General features: G+C 39.6%; 1 protein-coding gene across 2 annotated transcripts in view; it reads right to left on the bottom strand.

Moving 5' to 3' along the window:
* The window catches only part of LOC137625779 (DNA repair protein RAD51 homolog 3-like), a 487355-nt gene that overhangs the window by 269165 nt on the left and 194847 nt on the right, over positions 1–23343 (bottom strand). For both annotated transcript variants that reach the window (XM_068356670.1, XM_068356676.1), the window contains exon 4: positions 13970–14097. In XM_068356670.1, coding sequence (XP_068212771.1) covers positions 13970–14097 — 128 coding nt within the window. The remainder of the gene's footprint in view (positions 1–13969; positions 14098–23343) is intronic.

Genomic DNA, 23343 nt, shown 5'->3' with positions numbered 1-23343 from the left:
AACCTTGATGCAAATGGCCTTTTACTGGGAATATTTACATAAATCTAGTTTAATGATTCCTCTGTTATTCCTTTATTTTCTTACTTTGCTATTTGCCTCAATTGATTTTTTTTTATTTTTCTTGTATAGATGTTTCTTTATTTTTCCTTTTCTGTTTCTGTAATATGCTGTTTTTCCTAGTTGGGAAGAATCTCCTTGATAGATAAAAATAAGACAAACTCATAACTAATGAGCACTACAAATGTGAGAACAATGGTGGACAAAAAAGTAAATGGCAAAAAAATCTGACAGGAAGAAAGACATTTGTTGTGGTCAATACATAAGGTCAAAGGGCCCAAGCACAAACAGAATTGATAGTCTCTAATAAAAATATAGATTCCAGTGTAATGGTAGTATGACAGGAGAAAAGGAATCATAAGTAAAATATTAAAGTATGCGGTATTAAAATGTAATAACTGAAATAATAAAGTGTATATATAACAAATATGATTTGAAAGAATCAGTGTTTAAAGGAAAATTCAAACATTTGAATTTTTATCAAGTTCAATTAATAATGATGAAAAAATTAAACACTAAGATAATACTCAAACAAAATTTCATGTAACAGTTTTAGACGGTTTGAATTTTCTAATAACACATGATCTGATTACATCCTTAATTAATTTACGATTACAATATTAAGATTCATAGGCTTATGACATTTAATGATAGGGATTGAAGCATTCTTATCATACCTCAGGATCCAAAAGAATTAAATATTATTCAAAGATGTAATAGTAGCTGAAATACCTCTAGACTTGCACCACCAGATATAAGAACTTCAAACACTGGTACAGAATTTTATGGAATGCCTCTTAGAAGCTACAAATGTAATGGATTTGCTGGAAGTCGGTTACCATCACTGATGCCATTAGGCTCTGTAAAGGAGCAGTGTACGAGTTGCACCCACAGATAGTGCATGTTGGAAGAATGTTTGGTCTGCAGCTGTTAACGACTTCAAAGGATTTTCAGCAATACATAGGCAAGTTATAAAAAATATTATGGATGGTAAGAAAGCAAATATGATCTAAAGCATGTTTTCAACTGTCACAAGACTCGCGTTATTTTTGGGAAAAATGTCCAGTAGGACCTATATGTACAAGGCATGGAAGGATTTGTTGACCTTGGTTCATTGTGAAAATACAGCAGGCCATATGACAGAAGCCACGTATTGTTTATTGGTCCAAGAACCAGCACACCTTGAAGGATAAGAAAAATGGAATTTTAATAATAAAATTTATTTCTATATTCACAAGATGCTCATATTGTTTCTTCTCCAGATGCTCAGTTTATCAACGTTTATCACCAAATTCTGATAAAATTCTCCATTTTTTTCCCCTTTACTTGTAATCAAGTAATGAAACACTAAGAGTTATTGACAAGAAGCAAAATTCCAGAGATACTTTGTTAATCAGTTTTGAAGTCAAAAGTATTCCCTATTCCTTGACATCAGAAGTGAGTAGGGAGAAGGGTGGGCATGTACTGTATATGAACATAAGATGATTATAGAAATAAAAAATGGATTTTGACATAGGAAAAATCTATTTTTGGGTGAGATACCCATGTCGTCCTGATGGAAGTTCCTCTTAGGCAGCTTCCTACTTGGGATATTTACTGAAAGTGATATACCAGAGAATTTTACCTGTAGAGGTATCAGGGGGTTACAACCCCCAGAATGAATATCCCGAAAGATATCGTGTATGTAACAGGGAAGTGTTTAAAACAACCATGGCTATCCTTCCCCGAATAGAGTTAACCCTTGTCTCGATGGATATGGGATAGGATTGGATATGTGGGAGAGCTGTTACAACTCCGATCCCAGTGGGTTATGCCATTTGTATGCAAGATGGCCTCAGACTGAGAATTAGGAGGGGATGAAAAGTAGCGGGCGGGTCCATCAGGATGACATGGCTATTTCTCACAAGAATAGATTTTTCCTACGTCAAAATCCCATTTTTGAGCTCGAGCCATGACGTCCTGATGGAAGTGTACCAGAGAATTGAAAATTCTCAGTCATCATCGTCATCATCATTATCATTATTATTATCATTATTATTATCATTTGCTAAGCTACAACCCTAGTTGGAAAAACTGGATGCTATAAGCCCAGGGGCCCCAACAAGGAAAATAGGCCAGTGAAGAAAGGAAACAAGGAAAAAACTATTTTAAGAACAGTAGTATTAAAATAAATAATTCCTATATAAACTATAAAAACTTTAACAGAACAAGAGAAAGAGAAATTAGATAAAAGAGTGCGGCCGAGTGTACCGTCAAGTAAATTGTAGCATATTGAAGTTTTAACCATATAAGTGTTCTTATAAGCCAACCTCACTAATTATGGAAGATTTAAAATTCTTCTACAATTAGTATATCTAATGATGGTTTGTTTTACATTTCCAAATATAACTATTTGGGACAGCAGTCTAACTCCATGAGTGGACTCTCAACAGTTTTTGCAAACTGTATTGAAATTAGACAGTTATCATCACAGCGCCACTCGCTGTGACGAAGACACACAGTATGTAAGAACACATACCAACTAAGAAATAGTCTGTAATAGGAGGTACACTAATTTTTATATAGAAACATTAGGCACATGTAAAGGAAACGCAAAAAGACGTAGAGTCTTTTCTTATTTCCAAAAGCAAGATATTGTAATAGAATTGGTGCAACAATATTAAAAATTTTTATACTTAAAAACAGGAATGATTACCCCAATAACATTGTATGGAATAGAATAATAACATCATTCCATATGGAAGAAATAAGATCACCTTTTGACTTTTCAATATAAACAGTTTATAACACAATGCAGATTAGAAGAACATTCAACCTGTACTATGTACACTGTACAGTCCCGAAGTATACAGTCCAAAAGAGTCCATGCACAACACTAAAAAGCTGGTTTAATCACACTACCAGCTACCAAAACAAAGTATTTAATCTCCTCCAGTTGTTGCAAGTAATGTTTGAAAAAACACTCTTGAAGACTTCCATCCAGTATAGGCTTGTAATCCTTCGAAGGACATATACTGGAAGAAGTTTAAGGAAGAGGCAACTTTTCTAGGATCATGGCCCACTGGAATACTGTCTGGGTAACCCCTTCTGATGAAATAGGTGAGTTTGGACCTCAGTTGTTTCAAGGACAGATTAGATCCTGTTATTTCCCCTTTAATAAATTGACCACCTTTAAAAGCTTCTATCTTTGACAGGTAAGTTTTAAGGTATTTCACAAGGCATAAAAAAGGATCTTCCTTTAGATAGATGATCTTCCAAGGCCCCCAACGTTTTGTGGGGAGATCGTTTTTAGCCAGGAATGCTGGATCTGAATATAAATTAACTTCTCCTGACTCTGAGAATTAAATGTGGCCATCATCCCTTGATAGCCCCACAATCTCACGGACTCTAGCACCAGAAGCCATAGCTAGTAAAAAGATCGATTTTTAAGTAAAATCCTTCAATGAAGCAGATTGGTTATCTATTGAGGAGGTTAAGTGCAAGACTTTCTCCAAAGACCATGAAATGGATTTGGGGGAACATTCGGTTTCAGTTTAGCACAAGCCTTAGAGATCTTGTTGAACAGTTTGCTGTTAAGCTCTATGTCAAAAGCATAAACATTAGGTCTGGTTAGGGCTGATTTACATGAGGAAATAATTGTAGAGGCCAGACCCTGTTCATGAAGTGAGATAAAGAATGATAAGCAGAAGTCCATTGTAATAGAAGTGGGCTTGCGTTTCTTAACAAACTCCATCCATTTCTTCCACGAAGACAAATATTGTCTCTTTGTAGCAGAGAACTTGTATTCTATGAAATTAATCCTGTCCCTCGAAACTCTGTATTTTCAATTAGCAGCTAGGACGATAAAATCATGAGCTGAAGGTGTTTTGTTATCCAGGAGGAAGCGAAGACAGTCTCCTGTTGAACAGTTTGGGACAGCACTGGTGTTGACAGAGGGATCTGATGAGGTTTGAGTTCTAGAACAAGAGGGTACCAATTGCTCTTGGGTCAATTGGGGGCCACAAGGACAGCTGTTCCCTTGAAGGTTCATAGTTTGTCCAGAACCTTCATGAGGAGATTGAATAGTGGAAAAAGATAAATATGAGTCCACTGATTCCAATCCAGTGACATCGCATGTATCACCACTGCTTCTGGGTCTAGATTCAGTGCTATATAACGGGGATGCTTCTTGTTGAAGCTTGTCGCATAGAGATCGACTTGCAGTTCCCGAACTTGCTCTAAAATGAAACAGAATGATTTTTTGTCCAGGGATCATTGTGTTTCCAGAGGATTCAATCTTGAAAGGGCGTCCACCGTCACACTGCAAACCCCTTCTAAATGAACTGCTGAGAGATGCCAGTTTCTCCTCTTCGATAAGGAGAGAATGGTCAGAATCACGTGATTGATCTGTGGAGATCTTTAACTCTGTTTGTTGATGCAGTGGACTACAGTCTTGCTGTCGAGGACTAACCAGATATGTGAGTTCCTCTTTGGGTTCAATTTATTCATAGAAAGAGACACTGCCATTGCTTTCGGAATGTTGACATGAAACTGTTGAAATGTGACTGACCACTGACCCTGTATCTTCTTGGCAAGGGTATGACCTCCCCAACCCTTGTCCGAGGCATCTGTGTGGATTGTCACCAACGAAGGAGGGAATATCAGGGGAACGTGTGTCGATAGACTCTTGGCAATGTACCAAGGTCTAAGCTGTTTGCACAGTAGAACCAGGGTTTTATGACGATGATCTCTTCAAGCATTTGAGGCGTTTCTTCTCCAGACTCTGTTGGCATCCTCGAGTCTTGCTTTCAAAATGGGATTTGTAATCGTTGCAAATTGTAGCCCTGATGACGTCTGGTGATCTTCTTCAAACGAAGCAGATACCTGACTGAGCTTGTGCTTTCCTTCCTCTTGTCTAGGGGTAGAGAAAGGATATGTGACATCAAATCTCAGTGCAGACCTAGCCACTGGAATTGTTGAGCTGGAGTTAACCTGGACTTCTCGAGCTTGATTTGGAAGCCCAGGGATTGAAGAGATTTCATAACTTCCGGAGCTGGTAGAAGATACTCAGATTTCGCCACAGCCCACACTAACCAATCACTGAGGTATACCATCACCTGAAGACCTTTGTTTCTGAGTTGTTGGGCAATGATCTCAACGAGTTTTGTGAAAATCCATAGAGCTATGCTGAGCTCTAAGGGCGTAGCTTTAAATATGTAAGCCTTTCTTGCCAGTCTGAAACCAAGGTAGAGAGAGAAGTGCCGACCTATCGGAAGATACTAATAAGTGTCGGTACGATCTATGGAGACGGTGTAGACCCCCTGAGGCAGTAGGGTCCGTATTTGTGAGATAGTTAGCATCTGGAACTTGGCGTTCTGAATGAATTTGTTTAGAGGGGACTAGTCAGGAGTAGCTCGTAGAGTGCTCGAATCTTTATTTGGCACGCAAAATAGCCATCCTTGAAAGTTCATGGATTTTGTAGAACGGATAACTCCCTTGTGGAGGAGATCCTGTACATATTCTTCCTGGAATGGTGTTGTGGGTTGGAAGAACCTCTTGAACCGTGGTGGTTTCTGTCTCCATTTCCAGCCAAGTCGTCTTGCGACTATGCTGTGTGCCCAGGGATCAAACTTCTACTGATCCTTGAAGCGGCAGAGTCTTCCCCCTACCGGAAATTCCTCATTGTTGTTTTGAAGGAACAGCTCCCTTATGCGATCTGCCTCTGTTTCCTTGGCCCTTAGATTGGCCACCTCTTCCAGACTTTCCCTTTCCACTTGTAGTACTTCTCCCGAGATCCAATGGGGCGAAAAGTGGTAGCAGCCCGTTCATAAATGGATTGAACTCTGGGGATTGTAACATACTGCTGGGGAACCATGTACACTGTCTGGTGGATAGTGGCAACTGTGGCAGTCACGGCAGGAAATGAATTCTTGCCCTTAAAGGGTCTCCAAGGCTTTTTGCCTTTAGTTTGGGTACTTTGCTAGGTGTGAATTTCCTCTTAGAGGACATGCCCCATTTTTGCATAAAGCTCTTGTTTTCATGAGCTGACCTGTCCACGACTTCTTTTACCAACTTTTTGGGAAAAAGATCTTTCCCTCAGATGTTCAAGTCGATCAACTTTTTAGGCTCATGCCTAATAGTTGCTGCTGCTAAGACGTGCTCCCTGCATGCTCTCCTGGCTAGAAAGAACGTATGCAAATCCAGATGGAAGGTCATAAATGGGTTTTGGCCAGAATTGGAAAAAGATCAGATTTACAATAGTTCCCAAAAAGCATTTTAAGATAAGACTGGTGTGACAAAGAAACAGCCAGTCTTTCTTTGGCCTCCAACTCTGCTTTTAGAAGGAAATCAGGAATTCTGGACAGTCTTTCATTAAACTAATTACCTCCAATGCCTCTGTCCAGTTTGCCAACCGTGAAGGTATACTGGACATCTTCCCAACTGTCTGTCATATGGAAGAGCAAGTGAAACAGGCTTGCACTCCTAAAGCACTGGCAGGGGTCTACCTTCCACTAATGCCTTCTTAACAGCCTCCAGACTCGTTGAGGCAAAGGGAAAGACAGTATCTTTGGGAGCTACAAAAGTTGCTTGCTTCCTGCCAAAAGCAGAAAGTTGAGTATTAGTGAGCTTAGCCGACTTGAGCTCCTTGACCAACAAGGTTTGAGCCTTACCGTGGTCTAAGATCATCGATTCCTTAGGAATCGTATCATCCCTAATAGACGCTTCAGAATTCAACTTAACATAAGAGAAAGGGTAATTCTTGATAGAGAGGTAAAACTCTAAGTCCAAAACCGGTTTAGAGCCCATGCCTTCACCAATATGAATGTACTCATCATTCAGAACCATATGTTCTGTGTAACACCAAGGGTTCTTTGTCGAACATTCTGGCAGACTTGAGGCTGGTGGAGCTTTGGTCTTTGGTGCCTGTTGAAGCGCCTCTATCTTCGCTTCCAAGGACGCTTGCGCCTTCTTATGCTCTGCATGGATAATTTCCATAAATGTTTTCATGGAACCCATGAACTCCAAATGACCAGTAAACAAGATGGCAGTTGGAGCTGGAAGAGGAGTGGAAGATGAGGTGTATCATACATAGGAAAATGAATAGGTAAAACAGTACTGGGGATAGTACTTACCTGCGGACTGTCGAGCGAGTTACATGAGCCTTCTGTCGTCAGCAATAGTCATTCTTTTTCCAATGTAATGGAAGAGGGTGTTGACATGTTGTCACCATCCAAATTCATGTACTGAAGCACGTCTCAGACTTCATCTGCTGGAACTAGAGGTACCGATGGAAGTTGAACCGTCGGTATCTGATGACTGTACACTGCAGTTACATCAGCCCAGGAAAATAAGAGATCTTTTAATTCCAGTGAAGGAAGATAGGGGGCACCTTGTTGAGAGCTCTTCTGAAACCCCTTCACCCAGTGTCTGATGGTTTTCTGGCCCCTCTCTCAATTCTTGAGAAACATCAATAGCAAAGATGCCAGAATGGAGGAAATTCTTGCATATATTGGAGTTTGATGGTTCCCAAATAGCAAACCATCCCTTTGAAACATGACAGTCTGCATGTTTCCAGCAGGTCTTATGACCACGAGGTATATTGACCCGCCTGGTGCAAGTTACCGTAGAGCACTCCACAGAAAATTTTCAAATCATTAAAATATAAAATGTACAAATATAAAACATACTCATTTGGTTTTGTAAATAATTCAAATAACTACACACCAACTCAAAATATCTACCTACTAATAGCTATGGCTAAGGCTACGCTACAATGGAAGCTCATGCCAAACAGCTCAGGATTCTAAATGATATCCTAACTAGTGGTAGAATAAAGGGAAAGAAAAGATTCATACCAATAGAACACTTTTTCCCAGAAATTGGTTGATCAGACAACCTAAGATGGCGAAATCAGATACCATTCGACCTAAGGCGGCAGTAGCTGTGCCCTAAAGCGGCAGCTATGTAAAGCCGACATAGGCCCAAGGTCTAACTTTCCCTTACTTGGCAGTTAAGTCAACACAACACTTTAAATAGGCATTGCTAAGTCGACAGCCAGGGGATATTCCTAGAGAGAATAGTCTGAGAGTAGGAAACAGTACAGACCAGTTATTAGGGTCAGCTGGTAGGGCTGACTACCATTAGCCTAGTTGTTCGCAGTAAATTTATTAAGGCAAGGCAGTTCACCCACTGCAAAAATAATGAGAGCCATTAGAAACAACCAGGATACATGGAATTTGCAAATTTAATGAAAATCCTGACAACTAGGAGGTATCCAATCGATTAATTTAGAGGATAATGTTCCTCAGATATGATGAAGAAGATAATCAAAATGATTGCTTGCTAATAGCAATCATCCAGTATATACAGGGGAGATTGAAGGATATTTATGGTCCTTTAACTGTCCAGCTATACTATGAAGTTTGACAACTAGTCATAGAAGAGGGAAGGCAAACTCCTAGTGGTAGACGCCAAGCTCAAGAGCCTGTAGTCTAAGGTCACTTGATATGGTAAGAAGGGTACTAGATCCTTTGGACAAGGTAACCATAAAGAAAAAGATCTAGGATAAGGTGATGTATATGGCTGAGGTAACCCGTCGGGTTAAACGTTCCTAGAACCCAAGAAAACAGATCTAGAGGGAGGTGTACGGAAGGATATAGACGCAGCCAACAAATGTAAAGCGACGGATAAAGCGGCAAGGGAAGCATTCTCATCTTTAATAAAAAAAAAAAGATCCCAGCCTACTCACATCTAGTTCTAGACACTCAAGCTGGTAGGTCTGGAGAATATAGCAAAGTGGTGACCACTAAAGCCAGGGAAAACCTGTCCGAGCAAAGGAACCGAAGTTCCACAGTAAGAGAATAATAGCCTAGGGGAGGAGCCGTCTACCTAACCCAAGGTCGCTGCTAAGGTGGCAAGGGAGATGATCCCTATCTAGGATCAGATCCCTTGACCTATCTAGGAATAGGCTGGCAGAAACCCCAGGCTCACCAAACAAGACATGTAACAATTGAGGGATTCTCAGATGCAAAGAAAACCGAACTAGGCAAAGGGACATAGTTCCACACCCAGGAAGGTAAATTAGCCTAACTAGGAAGGGGAAAGGGCAGCAGGCCTACCAGGAGTAGGCTGCTAAGGCGGCAAAGTGAACTAAACCAATCTAGGATTACTCTCGGCCAACCCGAGAATAGACTAACCGTCTCCCCCAGCCGGCCTGTCTATATACATAGCAGTTGAGGTTTCTCAAATGCCAGGGAAGAGAAGACTGCAAAGGAACTAGTGTTCCATGGCACGGGAGAAAGAAGTCTAACAGGGAAAGGAAGTAAGGGACCCTATGGTAGGGTAGGGCGGCAAGAAAGGGAGGCCCAACTGAAGTATTAGAACACTCCAATGGCATTCTAAGAGATCTACAGTAAGTAGGCACAGAGAACTAGTGTCCCTACCAGCTGCTGCCAAGGCAAACAAAGGGATATAGCCTAGAAGAAGGTAAGGCAACAGGTAAGGAAGGCCTACTTGTTGATATTAGAACCGAAATAGTATTGTTCTAAGGGAAACAACAGTAAGTAGACAATGGGAACAAGTTCCCACAACCAGTGCTGCCTACCCAAACACTAGGGCTAAGTAGAAAGAGGAAACTATTGACCTAGGCCGGCTGTCTCCGTCCAACTACAACTCCCAGGGAATCCCTTCATGAAGGTGGCTCCCCATTATGATGTATCAATAGAGAGGGAGGATGGCCAACAGCCACACAAACCAAGCAGTTCGGTGGGAAGAAGGGAGGGATGGAGAAGGGTAATAGCTAGCCTAGGCCATAGGTTAGGGGTAATGGCTAGCCTAGGCCATCGGATATGAAAGACAGGCATGCAATAAACAAATGTCTAACCTAGAATAATAAAACACTTGTAAGTGTATATAAGCAACATACTTGAACAGGGCTAGCTAAGAAGTTCATATAAAACACTGAGGTATTTGGACATATGAGCAACCGGCTTCGAGCATGTGAGGCAAGCAAAATAGAAAGACGCATTGGTAAAAATACGAGTGGGAGATGCAAAATTCTCAACAAAAAACACAGGTTGTACTCAACTTAACTGATGATGAAGAAGCAGGGGCATCCATATTAAAAAATATACAGAAAACTTTGAAAAACAAAGCAGAGAAACTACCAAGAGTTCAATCCAAATGGCGCTGCTAGAAGGAATAACGAACCAGCAACAATATTTACATAACTCACCCACATATCCAATCCTATCCCATATCCTTCCAGACATGTTAACTCTATTCGGGGAAGGATAGCCATGGTTGTTTTAATCACATCACTGTCATATACACGATATCTTTCGAGATATTTGTTCCGGGGTCTTAACCTTGTCATACTTCTGCAGGTAAAATTCTCTGGTACAGTATATCACTCGCAGTAAATATCCCAGGTAGAAAGCTGCCTAAGAGGAACTTCCATCAGGACAACATTACTAGAGCCCCCCAAAAAATCATTACAAAAATTCTACTTATTTCTAAAAACAACAGATGTTCATACTGCTGATCCTCACATTCTGGTGGAGGTGAAACACAAGTGAAGGAAAGAGATAGGTCAAAAATGAAAGTAAATGTATAAAATAATCAAAATTCTAGACTAATGGAAACCATCTCAAAATACATCTTGAAATATGAGAATCCTGCTTGTTTTTCCAACATTATTTGAAATAAAGAAAAAGAGAAAACTACATTTAAACTTAGAAAATTTAAAAGACCAGTAACCACTACAGATAGAAAACCAAGATTCTCCAAGATAATATCCACCGAACACCACATGGTATCCTACTAAAAATATATCCAAAGAAACATTTATGGAAAAATTAAAGAGATATAGGTTTACTCCTAATGCTCAGAATATTAATCTCCATGGTGAGTTTATGTGACCAAAACTTTTAACTAGAAATGACACTGCATTTTTGGACAGAGGACAAATTGAAATTCTAATCTCACACAACAAATAGGGACACTAACTGTAATGTCCATAGTTTGTCAAAAATAATACAGCATACTAAACAGCTTTTACCGGGCAAAGAAAACTATTTGTAAATGAAATGCTTAGAACCCTTTTTAAAGAAGGGAAATGTAAAAACTTCAACAGATTCTAGTCCTAAAAAAATTTAGTTCTGAAGGAAAACTATAAAGACAAAATCTTTTTATGCTCCTAAACCCCACCTTAAAATAGTACTTTGCAGTTTATTTGCGGGGTGGTTGAGGCAGATAGCGTAACTTAAGTTCTTAGGTTTACATGGTAATGAATAGTACAAATTGGTTAAAAATCTTTGCTCTTATATGTAATACAAACCTTCAGCTTTTAAGAAATTTATCCTTAGGAGGGTGGAAATTCCTATAACCAAACCAACTGGTTTACTGATCAAGAAAGTGTTAACATACTTTGGTCCTGTATAGGAGCAAAATCTATGACGCCTTTCAACCTCCTAACTACCTGAGCAAGATGATGTTGCCAGTGTTAGGTAAGTCTCCCTCAGGGACTGATGAACAGATGTTGAATAATCTATATCCCTAAGGATATGGGTGTTGAAATGTAGTGGCATTACTGGAGAAATCTGGGAGACATATTTCAATACAAATCTTGATATAAAGAAAAGGTACTCTGTTAAGTAGATTACCAGTATCGATCGTCCTATCTAGCTCCATAATGTTACAACTGCTGTGCCCCAAGAGAGGGATTATGTTGTGACTGCTGTTCCAGAAGAAAAGCTTTTTGTCCTGCTGAGCAGCTACCACAGGTCCCAGGGTAAAAGTATCTAGGGACTAGTGGGCATACTCTCATTGTAGTGGGAGGTGAAGGTTGTATGGCACTTCCAAAATCCTGCCTTCAGCACTTGCCCTACAGACAGTTTACTTTTGAAGGCAGACTAGGGTGGAGCCAATACTCCTGAATTCGTAGGTTCAAACTGTTAATGGTCTGCTGGTGGACTCTCTGGAAGAAGTATATGCATGCTTGACTGTCTCATGCTTGACTGGTCTACGTGGTGCTCTGTTCTGAAGTGCTGGGTTCTTTTGAGGTACCATTATAGTGCTCACACAGTATAGAGAAATAAGTCATTCAAATCGCAAGTCGCATCTTGGAGAGATAGAAAACTCAAACCTGGGGTTGTGGACAGCAGAGATTTTGGCCTGTGTAATAAAATCCAGAACGAAGGACACCAAGATCTTCCATCCCTCTGAATGACTGATAGCATAAAATGGGCCATGAATTTCGCCTACTCTCTTCGCGAAGTCTAGGACGAGAAGAAAGAGAATCTTGAGTGGAAGATTCCCATCCAACGGTCTCCTTAAGGGTTCATACAACAAAAGCTTAAGAGAGCCGAGAACTCTCGTAATTTAGCTTCTAGATTGAATTTACTATGAGGACAAGGCGGCTTCAAGCTCCTCATGAGCATAGAAAATTCCCATGAAGAGGAAAGATCCAAACCCTTTAGTCTGACGACCTGGCTCACAGCTCAATGATAGCCTTTCATAGCCAAAACTGAGAACTACTCCAGTGAAGGTAGACGAGGATACAGAATCAGCAATGAGTGTCACAGAGACTGCACCCAGAGAAGGAACCTCTCTGACACCAATTGCATAACTGTAGAGGATCTATGCTGATATCCAAACATCTCCTGTGCAGTGACTCGCAGAAAGCCTTTCACTAGGAAGAAATGTTGGATAGCTTCACCTGTGTAGTGACAGGAAAGCCACCGAGTTGTATCACTGCAGATGGGCTGAGAGAGGAGACTGAACCATTGAGGTAGTTCTACCGGTACCTTGACAAGGAGCATCAGGATATCAAGAAACCATTTGCCTTGTGGCTACTTGGGAGCCATCAGGGTTAGCCTGGCATTCAGGGTCGTCAACTCTGTTGATTTCCCTACACAACAGGAAAAGGGGAGGGAAAGGATGTTGAAAGGTATCTCCATCACTACTGAAGGGTCTGGGACTGGAGAACAGCACTATATGATCATGTTCAACCAGGTGGCAAACAAGTTGATATTGGGGACCATTAATGTGCAAGAAGCCTTTCCACCAAGTAGAGAAGTAGGACCCACTCTACTTCTGCTGCCAGGGGCAGAGCTTTTCCACTACCTGCCAATATTTATCAATACCTCGTTATAAACGTTCACAGCCAAGTTCCAGCTATGGTGAAAGCATACTCCTATCAAAGGGCAATGGTTTGTAGCCATAGAGAAGCAAAAAAAGATTTCAAATAAAAACCCAAGATGTCAAGGAGCTTCTAATAGGTCGCCTTTATACTGGCATCACTAAAAATGTGAGGTACTTGGTATGACAGTTCCTGGATGCAGGATTCTCTCCATCCTGGCACAGGGATGTCAGATATTGACCGGCCAAAAGAGAGAGAGAGAGAGAGAGAGAGAGAGAGAGAGAGAGAGAGAGAGAGAGAGAGAGAGAGAGAGAGAGAGAGAGAGTGTGTGTGCGTGTGTGTGTGTGTGTGAAAAAAGTTGCCAAGTATTCTTTTTGTACCACTTCAAAGATGAGCATTTGAGATGCAACTCATTTACTATATCTAGCTTGTCTTTGCAAGCTTCTAGATTTCTTCCTTATCAACCATTTTTCATTCACAAGCCCTAGCCAATAAGTTGTGTAAATCCATCTGCTTCACTAATGTCTCTAGACTTAATTTTGTCACTGATATGGACAAATGCTCTTTAAAAGATGAAGCACATTAAAAAAATACCTAATCTTATAGATAAAAATTAATGTTACCCCACATCTTAGCAAGACAGGCATAGGACAGGACAATACATAAACAAAGCCGCGAGTGAGAATAGCTAAAACATCTTAAATATGTTATGATACTGTCTTATTTTAATATCAGAAAATATTTTCATAAAGGATAATACATGCTTGTCATGATAACCATAAAGAAACTTACCACAACAGTGTTTTCCCAATGCCAGGGCTTCCTGATAACTCTGTAATCGACCTAGTGGCAAAACCCCCACCAAGAATGTTATCTAATCCTCTGCAGAAGGTACTAATGTGCGATGAATGGTTTCCTTCCTGAGAAAATTTTAATGGTACAGTATATTTCATGTTAAATATGACATACTAATAACTTTAATCCTAGAAAAAAGGAGTGTATCGCAATAAAGTATACAAAGGAATATCATGCACTTGCAAATAGTAATAGAGTACTGAATTGACTAACAGAAAAAAATGGACATATGACATTAAGGGTATTGGCAGGCTCAGAAATTACCTGTGAGCTACAGTTTTGGGATTCACACAGTTTGATTGTGTTTATAACATGAAATATCTCCCTAGTTTTAATCGAATCAAGCATATAGTTTTATTTAATGAATTTTTTTCTTGTTTTATTCCACATTTTTCAAAATCTATGTTCTCCCACATTTTATTAGAAAAATAAATATATCACTATTTATTACTGAATATAAGATATATTGAATGCAAAGAATAACTTTACAAAGCACTGAAATGTAATTTTTTACTTTTTTATTTTTGAAAAAAATCAATATTTCACAGTAATACATGAATTAGAAAAAAAAACAAAAGCTAGGATGAAACTCAAAAGTTATTGCTTGAAATACACCACAATCAGGGATTATAAAGGTTTTCGAATCTTTAGAATATCTCTAAAACTAACAAAGTAGATAGAGTTTGACATGAAATTTTTTTTTGAGAGAAACTCTAAATATTTAAAGATTTTTTTTTACTTACCTTCACTGACAGAGCTCTTAGGTGATCACTACTAGGCTCCCGATCCCCTAACTTTCTGAGGATGTATTATCCCCTTTTATAAGCTAAAATTAATGATAAATGCTTATGGGGGGTTTCAGAGTTGCCCAATGCTCATTGTTGCCAGGTTCAGTTGCTTTATAAGGCACCTGGTTTGTAGTCATCCCCATCTTTTTGTAATTCCTTTTTCTTTTATGCCTTATATCCAGAGATCCTCTTACTTAGATTTTCTTTGTTATGGATAGTTTTATACCCATACCCAGCAGAATGCCTAAGGAATGGTATCAATGAGCTAACAATATAGCCAATATTGTGTTCAAGGGCTGCAACATGTAGTGCACTTAACACAAAGGTTGTTTACTAATCAGAACATGAGCTCTCACAAACATTGTTATTGTTGCCCAACGTATCGTGCAGAAAACAATAAAATATGAATAGAAACATAAGTATTGACAAGTTTTCTCATGAAGTTATGATTTCAGTCATCGCTATGGCCGAGATAAGAAAATTCTGGGTATATATGCATGGACGAAATTGCCTTTTTAGCCTATAAGGAAGCTTCTAAATGACATAATCTTCCGTCTGCCAATAGACCAGACCTTTTACATCGTAAAAATGATGAAAACAGAAAATGGCTGTGTGACAATATATGGCTATTTTCTAGGCCACCGATACCCTTAAGGGGCCCGGCCGGAATGCCAATACTGTATATGGGGTATAGGAAGAACACAAAATCCTGAAACAATTCATTGAGCTTTGTATGGCAATGGAGAGTGTGTATACGAGATATTTTTTCAAATTCCTCTTACTTTCATAGTTACAGGGTAATTAGTAAAAGTAACTCAATAAACCAAAAACCTTGTTCCCTACAAGAAAATTCAGTATTTCTTCTGTCATTGTAAATTTTGATAATTATTACATTTTAATGCAAAAGGAATTGTAAGCAATGGTATCTCTATAGATTCCACGAGTAACAACACAATGTATTACATGGTAAATTACATTCTTTGCCCTTCAGTCCTACCACAAACCTCAGAGAGAGTACGTTTTAGTTTGGGCTCTGACATTCACTCATTTTTGCGTCTGTTCTTCTCGTTTTTGGCAAGAATTTCATTATTTCAAAGAAGAAAAGACAATTTCAACATCTTGCTAACATAAGGAAGAAGAAAACTCTCTAATAAGAGTTCAGAAGTGGGTAATATCGGCGAAATTAGCGAAGTTAGTGAAGGGGAGAGATGATGGAGGAGAGACCGTCTCGCCTAAAGAAGCAAGATATTGAGCAAAGGGATCTTCATTTATTAGATTATGATAAATAACTTTGTTTTGGTTTATTAATATATATCCAAAGAGTAACAAAAAAATTCATAATAATCATGATTTATTAATATTGTCTTTGTTAAAATACAAAGCAAAAACTTTGAATGCCCGATCTCAAAATTATACTTATTGACCTTCAAATTCTATCTTCTCCCTTAGTTTTAAAGATATAGCATTGAAATTTGGTATAAAACTTAGAAAGACATTATAAAACAATAAAATAGAGCCCTCTTTACCAATCTTAGTTTCATATTTTTTTCTTACTTTTTTTCCCTGAAATATACTGTAGGGTTTATTTTTTTACCATAATGAAAAAATTAATATCTAGCAAAAAAATTGACTTTAAAAAAAAAATAAACTGTTCTATTAGAGGCCTATATCACATCTATATTGGGTATCAATCCCATGTCTTCTATATTGGGTATTAATCCCATGTCTTAATATTAAGTATCAAGGGAGGAGATACAGTAGAATATGAAAAATGCTAATTTTCAAGATAAATCGCCCTGGTACCACAAAACTGAAGGTCAAAGGAAAAAAATCCTATGCAGTTTGGAGATGTTCTAAGTCACCTTATTAAGCGGTATGAAAGTCAAAGTCCTGTCCTTGAAAAACGGCATTAGATGGCCGGCCCCCTTAACAATGAAGGAATTACAATGTAATTACAGATTGAACAAAAATAATTAACAACTGGAAAACCACAAAATACCATATAAAATAAAGTAGGAGCACATCATCATGTCAAAATTTTTCAGACTAGTCACTATTCAAATTGTATCTATCAAATCATGGTTCTTTCAATAGCAATACTACTTTATTTCCAAAATTTGAATAATCATTATATCTTATCGCACCACTCGTGTATCCAATGGATGCATTTGTCATTTGCTTTCTGTAGATCTACATCAGTACAGTAAATGCATGTCATAGTTGGCAGCAGCAGAGGATGTGGTCCATAGTCTGAGGTGGTTCACCACAGGGGCAATCAGCATTGGTGACATATCCCCACTTCTGAAGACTATCTCTTGTTTTCCCTACCTTTGATCTTGCTTTATTTAAGGTGGTCCACTCCTTTCGGTTAAGGGACACTACACTAGGTGGGTGTTCGCTAGGGTCAGGTAGTGTTTCATTGGTTGAATTACAGTCACTCTCCCTCCATTTCATCAATCTGTAGGCAGCGTGGTTTAGATGTTCAAGACCCTACACGGACATGAAGCTTTTTCTTGATTTTAATCGCCGTCTTGTTGCCAGATGTCCATGAAGTGATTCCTTGGATCATTCATCTGTTTGACCCTTTCATTTTTGGCAATAACATCTTGTTGAATTTGAAGTGGTGCAATACTAGCCAGTCTATAAAGATGTGCTAGATATTATTCTGACAGGCTCTATTAAGTACTGGATTCACTTTCTTTGTGTGCCACAAACTTTACCACGCTGGCTAACAATATTCTGCAGTATATATATATATATATATATATATATATATATATATATATATATATATATATATATATACATATAAATATATATATATATATATATATATATATATGTATGTATGTATATATATATATATATATATATATATATATATATATATATATATATATATATATATATGTATATATATATATATATACATATATATATATATATGTATGTAAATATATATATATATATATATATATATATATATATATATATATATATATACATATATATATATATATATATATATATATATATATATATATAACGGATTTTGAGCGAAGCGAAAAATCTATTTTTGGGTGAGATGGCCATGTCGTCCTGATGAAAGGTTCCTAAGAGTAGCTTCCTAGGGATATTTGACTACAGTGATATTCCCAGAGAATTTACCTTTAGGTCTCCAGAATTCTAACTCCTGGCGTGAATATCCTTAAATTTCTCTCAAGGATATCGCACAATATCAGGGGACGTATTCTTGACACGCCACATAGAAATCTGCACCCCAAATAGCGTTTACGCTTCGAGGGGGAAAGTGGCAGAATTTAGAAGGAGAGCCGTATCAAGGGTACCCTAGTTCCCATACTACTATTGAGTATCACATCAGCGCCATATCCAATATGGCGGACATTCCTTGTAGCATTGAGCATGGTGCTACAGATACAGTAGCTTCGGGAGGGATACTGTGAAGATTTTTTCTTTAGAAAAAAAGGGTGGAGTCCATCAGGACGACATGGCCATCTCACCCAAAAATAGATTTCGTTTTCTGGGCTCAAGCCATGTCGTCCTGATGGAAGCATACCAGAGTATTAATGTATCTGTGGATTTTCATCAGTGCCTTAACCTTGGGACAATATTACTATGGTCATTTGGACCATTTGAGACAAATATCATTACCGTTCTCCGTCACCATCACTAATTATAAACGATGTTAGTGCTTCCTGCCCCCTACAGGGAAGAGTCGTCAGTCTAGACGGTAGAAAGGGGGCCTCAAGGTTAGCATATATTGTATGAACAAACATAAATATACACTGAATATACAAACAGTCTCATGGTTTATATATATTGCCGAACCAATATCAGTGTCCATTATATCCATTGTTTGCAAGCATACAATGATATGAAGTATACTTACATCAGTAAGTCAAAGAACTCTGGCATCTTAAACATGCAATTGTCGGGCGAATTAGGACACAATTACATTCTAATAGACATTTATTTCTAATAGATGAATAAATGAATTAACAAGTAAAACGCATGTAATGTGATAAAGGAATTATACCTGAAACATATACAGACATTATTTTTCCCTTTTGAAAAGGAAGAAATGATGAGTGCCACTCTCAAATTGAAGAAAAGTTTTAAATAAAATTTCTCTTCATAATTTCTGTACCTGTTATATTCTATCAGCACTGTGTACTACATACACACGGCACTAGTGCTATCTGTATAATTCCACACCTGAGATTTTGAACAGAGTTAGTGTTGCCATAGTAACACTCGTTTGAAAGAGATCACACTAAAAGTGCTGACACCTTCTCCCTTTAATTGACAGTCCCTATCAATTAACTGTTCATCGCAGAATTAGAGGACAGGTTTTAATACACTACCTGCCGCCACCACATAATGCTTCAGTTCATGGACCTGCTTAGCATAGTGTTTGTAGAACACCCTGGATGATTTCCATCCAATATATGAGCGAAGACGCTCAAAGTCCATATACTGAAAAAAGGTCAGGGTTGAAGCAATTTTTCTCGGATCATGACCTGCGGGAGTACTGTCAGCATCCGCTCTGCGAATAAAGTAGGTGAGCTTCGCCTCAGTTGTTTCAGGGACAAGTTTGATCCAGAGGTTTCTCCTTTAAAGAGCTGTCCTCCCCTGAAGTCTGAAGTTCTACGAAGATAGAACTTTAGACACTCTACAGGACACAGAGAGACATCTTCCTTCAGAGGGCAGATTCTCCAGGGACTCCACCTCTTAGTGGGTAGCTCGTTCTTAGCGAGGAAGGTTGGATCAGGAAAGAGATTCAGTTCTTCAGCTTCTGTGAACTGAATGTGGCCCTCATCTCTGGATAGGGCCACTATTTCACTAACTCTAGCCCCAGAGGCTATAGCGAACAGAAAAATAACCTTTTGGGTTAGATCCTTGAGGGAACAATCTTCATTGTCCACAGATGAGGCATAATGTAGGACCTTGTCCAAAGACCATGAGATGGGCTTTGGCGGTGCTGCAGGTCTAAGCCATGCTCATGCCTTCGGAATCTTAAAGATTACATTCGCCAGATCCACTTGAAAGGCATATAGAAGAGGTCTAGTCAAGGCTGACTTGCACGTAGTTATCGTGTTGGCTGCCGGACCTCGATTATGAAGGTGGACAAAGAAGGACAGACAGAAGTTCATTGAAATTTATTTCGGTCCTTTTGCTTTTACAAAAGCAACCCACTTTTTCCAAGAAGACTCATATTGTCTTCTAGTTGACTTAGACTTGTATTCTTCTAAGAATTCTATATTGCCTTCTGAGATCCCGAATCTTTTCCAAACCGCTAGGGCAAGAAAATCATGAAATGAAGGGTTTGGGCTCTCTGTGATAAATCGAAGGCAATTAACTTCTGAACCTTCTGAGACAGTCGTGGGTTCAGAACTAGGGCCAGCCTCAGCTTCAGTTCCTTCACTAAAGGGAACAGATTCCTCCCTGGAAGGATCTCAGTGTGTTGAGGACCTTCAACAGGAGATTGGATGGGATGAACAGGAATTCCTAAGTCCATCCCTTCTATACTAGAGACATGATGTCTGTTATCTCCACTAGAGGATCCTCGTATGGGGCTACATATAGAGGTAGTTTTTTTATGACGCTCGTGACGAAGAGGTCAATCTGCAGCTCGGGGACTTGTTCCCATCTGGGAGAGAATAGGTCTTGATCCGTGGACCATTCTAACTCTATCAGCTTCAGCCCGAGTAGAACATCCGCTGTCACATTGCGGATCGATTGTACATGAACTGCTGATAGGTGCCATCCCTTTAGGTAAGGGATGGTTAACGTCACCTAGACTGTATGAGACGTTCTCTAGTCTTGTCGGTTCTGACGTCTCATTATCGCTTCGATGTCCCAGATCAACCTGAGGAGGTCTGACCTGCGTGGAGAGAGTTTCTCCACCCATGACAGGACCAACATGGTCTTGGATAGAAATGACCGAATCTCTTGGACTTTCCTCTGATGGGAGTGAATACCCCAGTCTTCCGACTAGGCATCCATGCGGATGATATTTAGTAGTCGGGGTAGTTGCAAGAGCACGGTCTTCAATAGGCTTTTGGCCTTTGACCATTGTAAGGGAAGCGATTAAGGAAAGACCGATATCTGTCTTTTTATATCTCTTCGAGCGTTTGATGCGTATCTTCTCCAGACTCTTAACGCATCTTTCAGCTGTGCTCTTAGCACTGGGTCTGACACTATTGCAAACTGGAGAGAGTTCTGAACTCCACCCTGTTAGCGTCTTGGAATCCTGACTAATTAACTTTGGAGTGTAGGAAGAGTTGAGGAAATGATGGTGGAGGCATGTCTACTTCCCATCCTAGTCCCATCTTGATTAGGCCTTGGACCCAAGGATCAAAGGTCCAACGATCCTGAAGGAGCCTCCTCCTACCAGAAGCGTCTCTTTGCTTCGCTTGATCAGAAGGTTTACATATTCGACCGCTTGCCTGTGGCATCGCGGTCATTGCGACTTTGGGATGTTGTTGAACAGCCCAAGGAAAATATCTAGACTTTTCCATCTTCCTTTTAGGTTGGGGACCCACAACCGTAGAAGACTTTCTCTTTGAAAGGATGTCCCACTTTTGGAGAAGATCTATGTTCTCCGTGGTGGCCTCCTTAATCACCTTTCTAACTACCTCCTTTGGAAAGAGGTCTCTACCCCAGATGTAGGAAGATATCAGCTTCCTGGTTTCATGTTTCACTGTCGCGGCAGCGAACACAAACTCTCTACAGGCTCTCCTACCCTTCATAAAGGCATAAAGGTCTTTTACTAAGGTGGCCATATGCATTTTGGCCAAGACCATGAGCATGTCTGGGGTACTTTGGTGGGTTGAACACAATTCTATGCAGTTCTGTAGGGATAGGGAGGCTGCAAGTCTCACACATGTCTCTTGTTCGTTATACAAAAGAAACTCGGATAGTTTAGGGAGATTCTTGCTAAACTGTCGACTAGCGACATCCGCGTCTAGTCTTCCTACTGAAAAGGTTAAGTGGACTTCCTTCCAATCCTTCTCCTGCCTGGGAAAGGCTAGTGACAGAGGCTTGCACTCCTCGAGTGCAGGACATGGTCTACCTGCCTCCACTGCCTTGGCAACAGATATAAATGCCTTCCACGTAAAGGGGAATGATATTGAAGCAGGAGCAAGAAAAAAAGGGTGTTTGTTACCTAGTGCGAATACTTTTGACACCGAGTAACCCACCTTTCTCAGGCTACTTGACAAGATAGCCTGTGCCTTATCATGGTCGAAAATCATGACCTTCTTCAGTTCCGTATCTTTTCTTGATGTTGGTTTATGTCTCAAGTCGAATGAAGCAATTAGGGAAAGCGTCAAAGCTTGGCCAAAACTGGATTTTGTCCAAAGGAACAGCACCCATCTTCTCCGAGACGTAGGGTCTGCCATTTAAAATTGGCATAAGCTCCAGAAACCTCCAGGGATTGGTTTTGGAGCTTGTCGGAAGGTCTTGGTCTCTGGGTCGTTTGTATGACCCTTAGGGAGCGACAAGTGGAGCTTCACAGAGCTCTATCTTTCATCTCGATTCCTCCTTTTCGTCTTGTTTGCGAAAGTTTTCTATTAGACCTTTCATTTGGGCCCATGATTGGTCCATTCTGTCTAATAGAGGGGTAGAGGGTGAAGATGTCGATGTTAATGGCTCTAGAGCTGGCACAGACGGAAACAATTCAGACACGACATTATCCACCTCTTTCTGTGGGGGCTTCATGCCCTCCGTCCCAAAGGCTATCTGGCCGCAGGGAGGTGTGAATCGTGCCAGGGGCACCACTATTTCCTTACGTGCTTTTGGGAATAGTAGGTTACGCATCCTATCATTAGGTAGGTATGGTCCCGGAGAGATTTTTTGGAAGCCTCTCACTCAGTTGCGTAGTTTGTTGTGAGCTGCATCCCTAGACTCTATCGACTTGGGATTCTCGAAACCATCAGACATTAAGGTCCGACATACATTGCAAACTTGAGGGTTCCAATAATGCAGGGGTTCGGAAATAATATTGCAGGGGGCATGAAACCTGCATGTATTATGACCATAAAAACACTTAATCTTGATATTGCAGAAGACTACAACACACGTCATTTGGGGTTCCTCCTGTAAAGAAAGAAAAGCAGAATAAGTATACAATTGATTATCTCACTGATAAGCAATATGTAAAAGTCCTCTTTCAACTAAAATAGCTTAGGATAGTAAAGTAGAAAGGGATAGTGGGAGCCACATACTTGTGTATCCCCTGCAAGCAATTGCTGTTACCTCCCCTCAGTATTAACTATAAAGAGATTCCTCTATCAAGGAACTCCAACGAAAGGGTTCTAACCCCTAGGGGTAGAGAAGTGTACAAGTCACTGCCCTTTTTTATTCTTAACACTGTGGGGTAAGGATGACTGATTTCTAATCAGAGTATTGAAGGAATTCTATTCTTTCAATATAGGAATGATCCCAGCAGAAGCCCGCACAAGGGTACCCAAGATATGTTAGAAACTAACTACTGTATAA

This window comes from Palaemon carinicauda, chromosome 2, assembly GCF_036898095.1.
Source record: "Palaemon carinicauda isolate YSFRI2023 chromosome 2, ASM3689809v2, whole genome shotgun sequence".
Lineage (NCBI taxonomy): Eukaryota > Metazoa > Arthropoda > Malacostraca > Decapoda > Palaemonidae > Palaemon > Palaemon carinicauda.
Note: the sequence above shows the minus strand (reverse complement) of the source record. Positions and strands in the feature narration are given on the sequence as shown.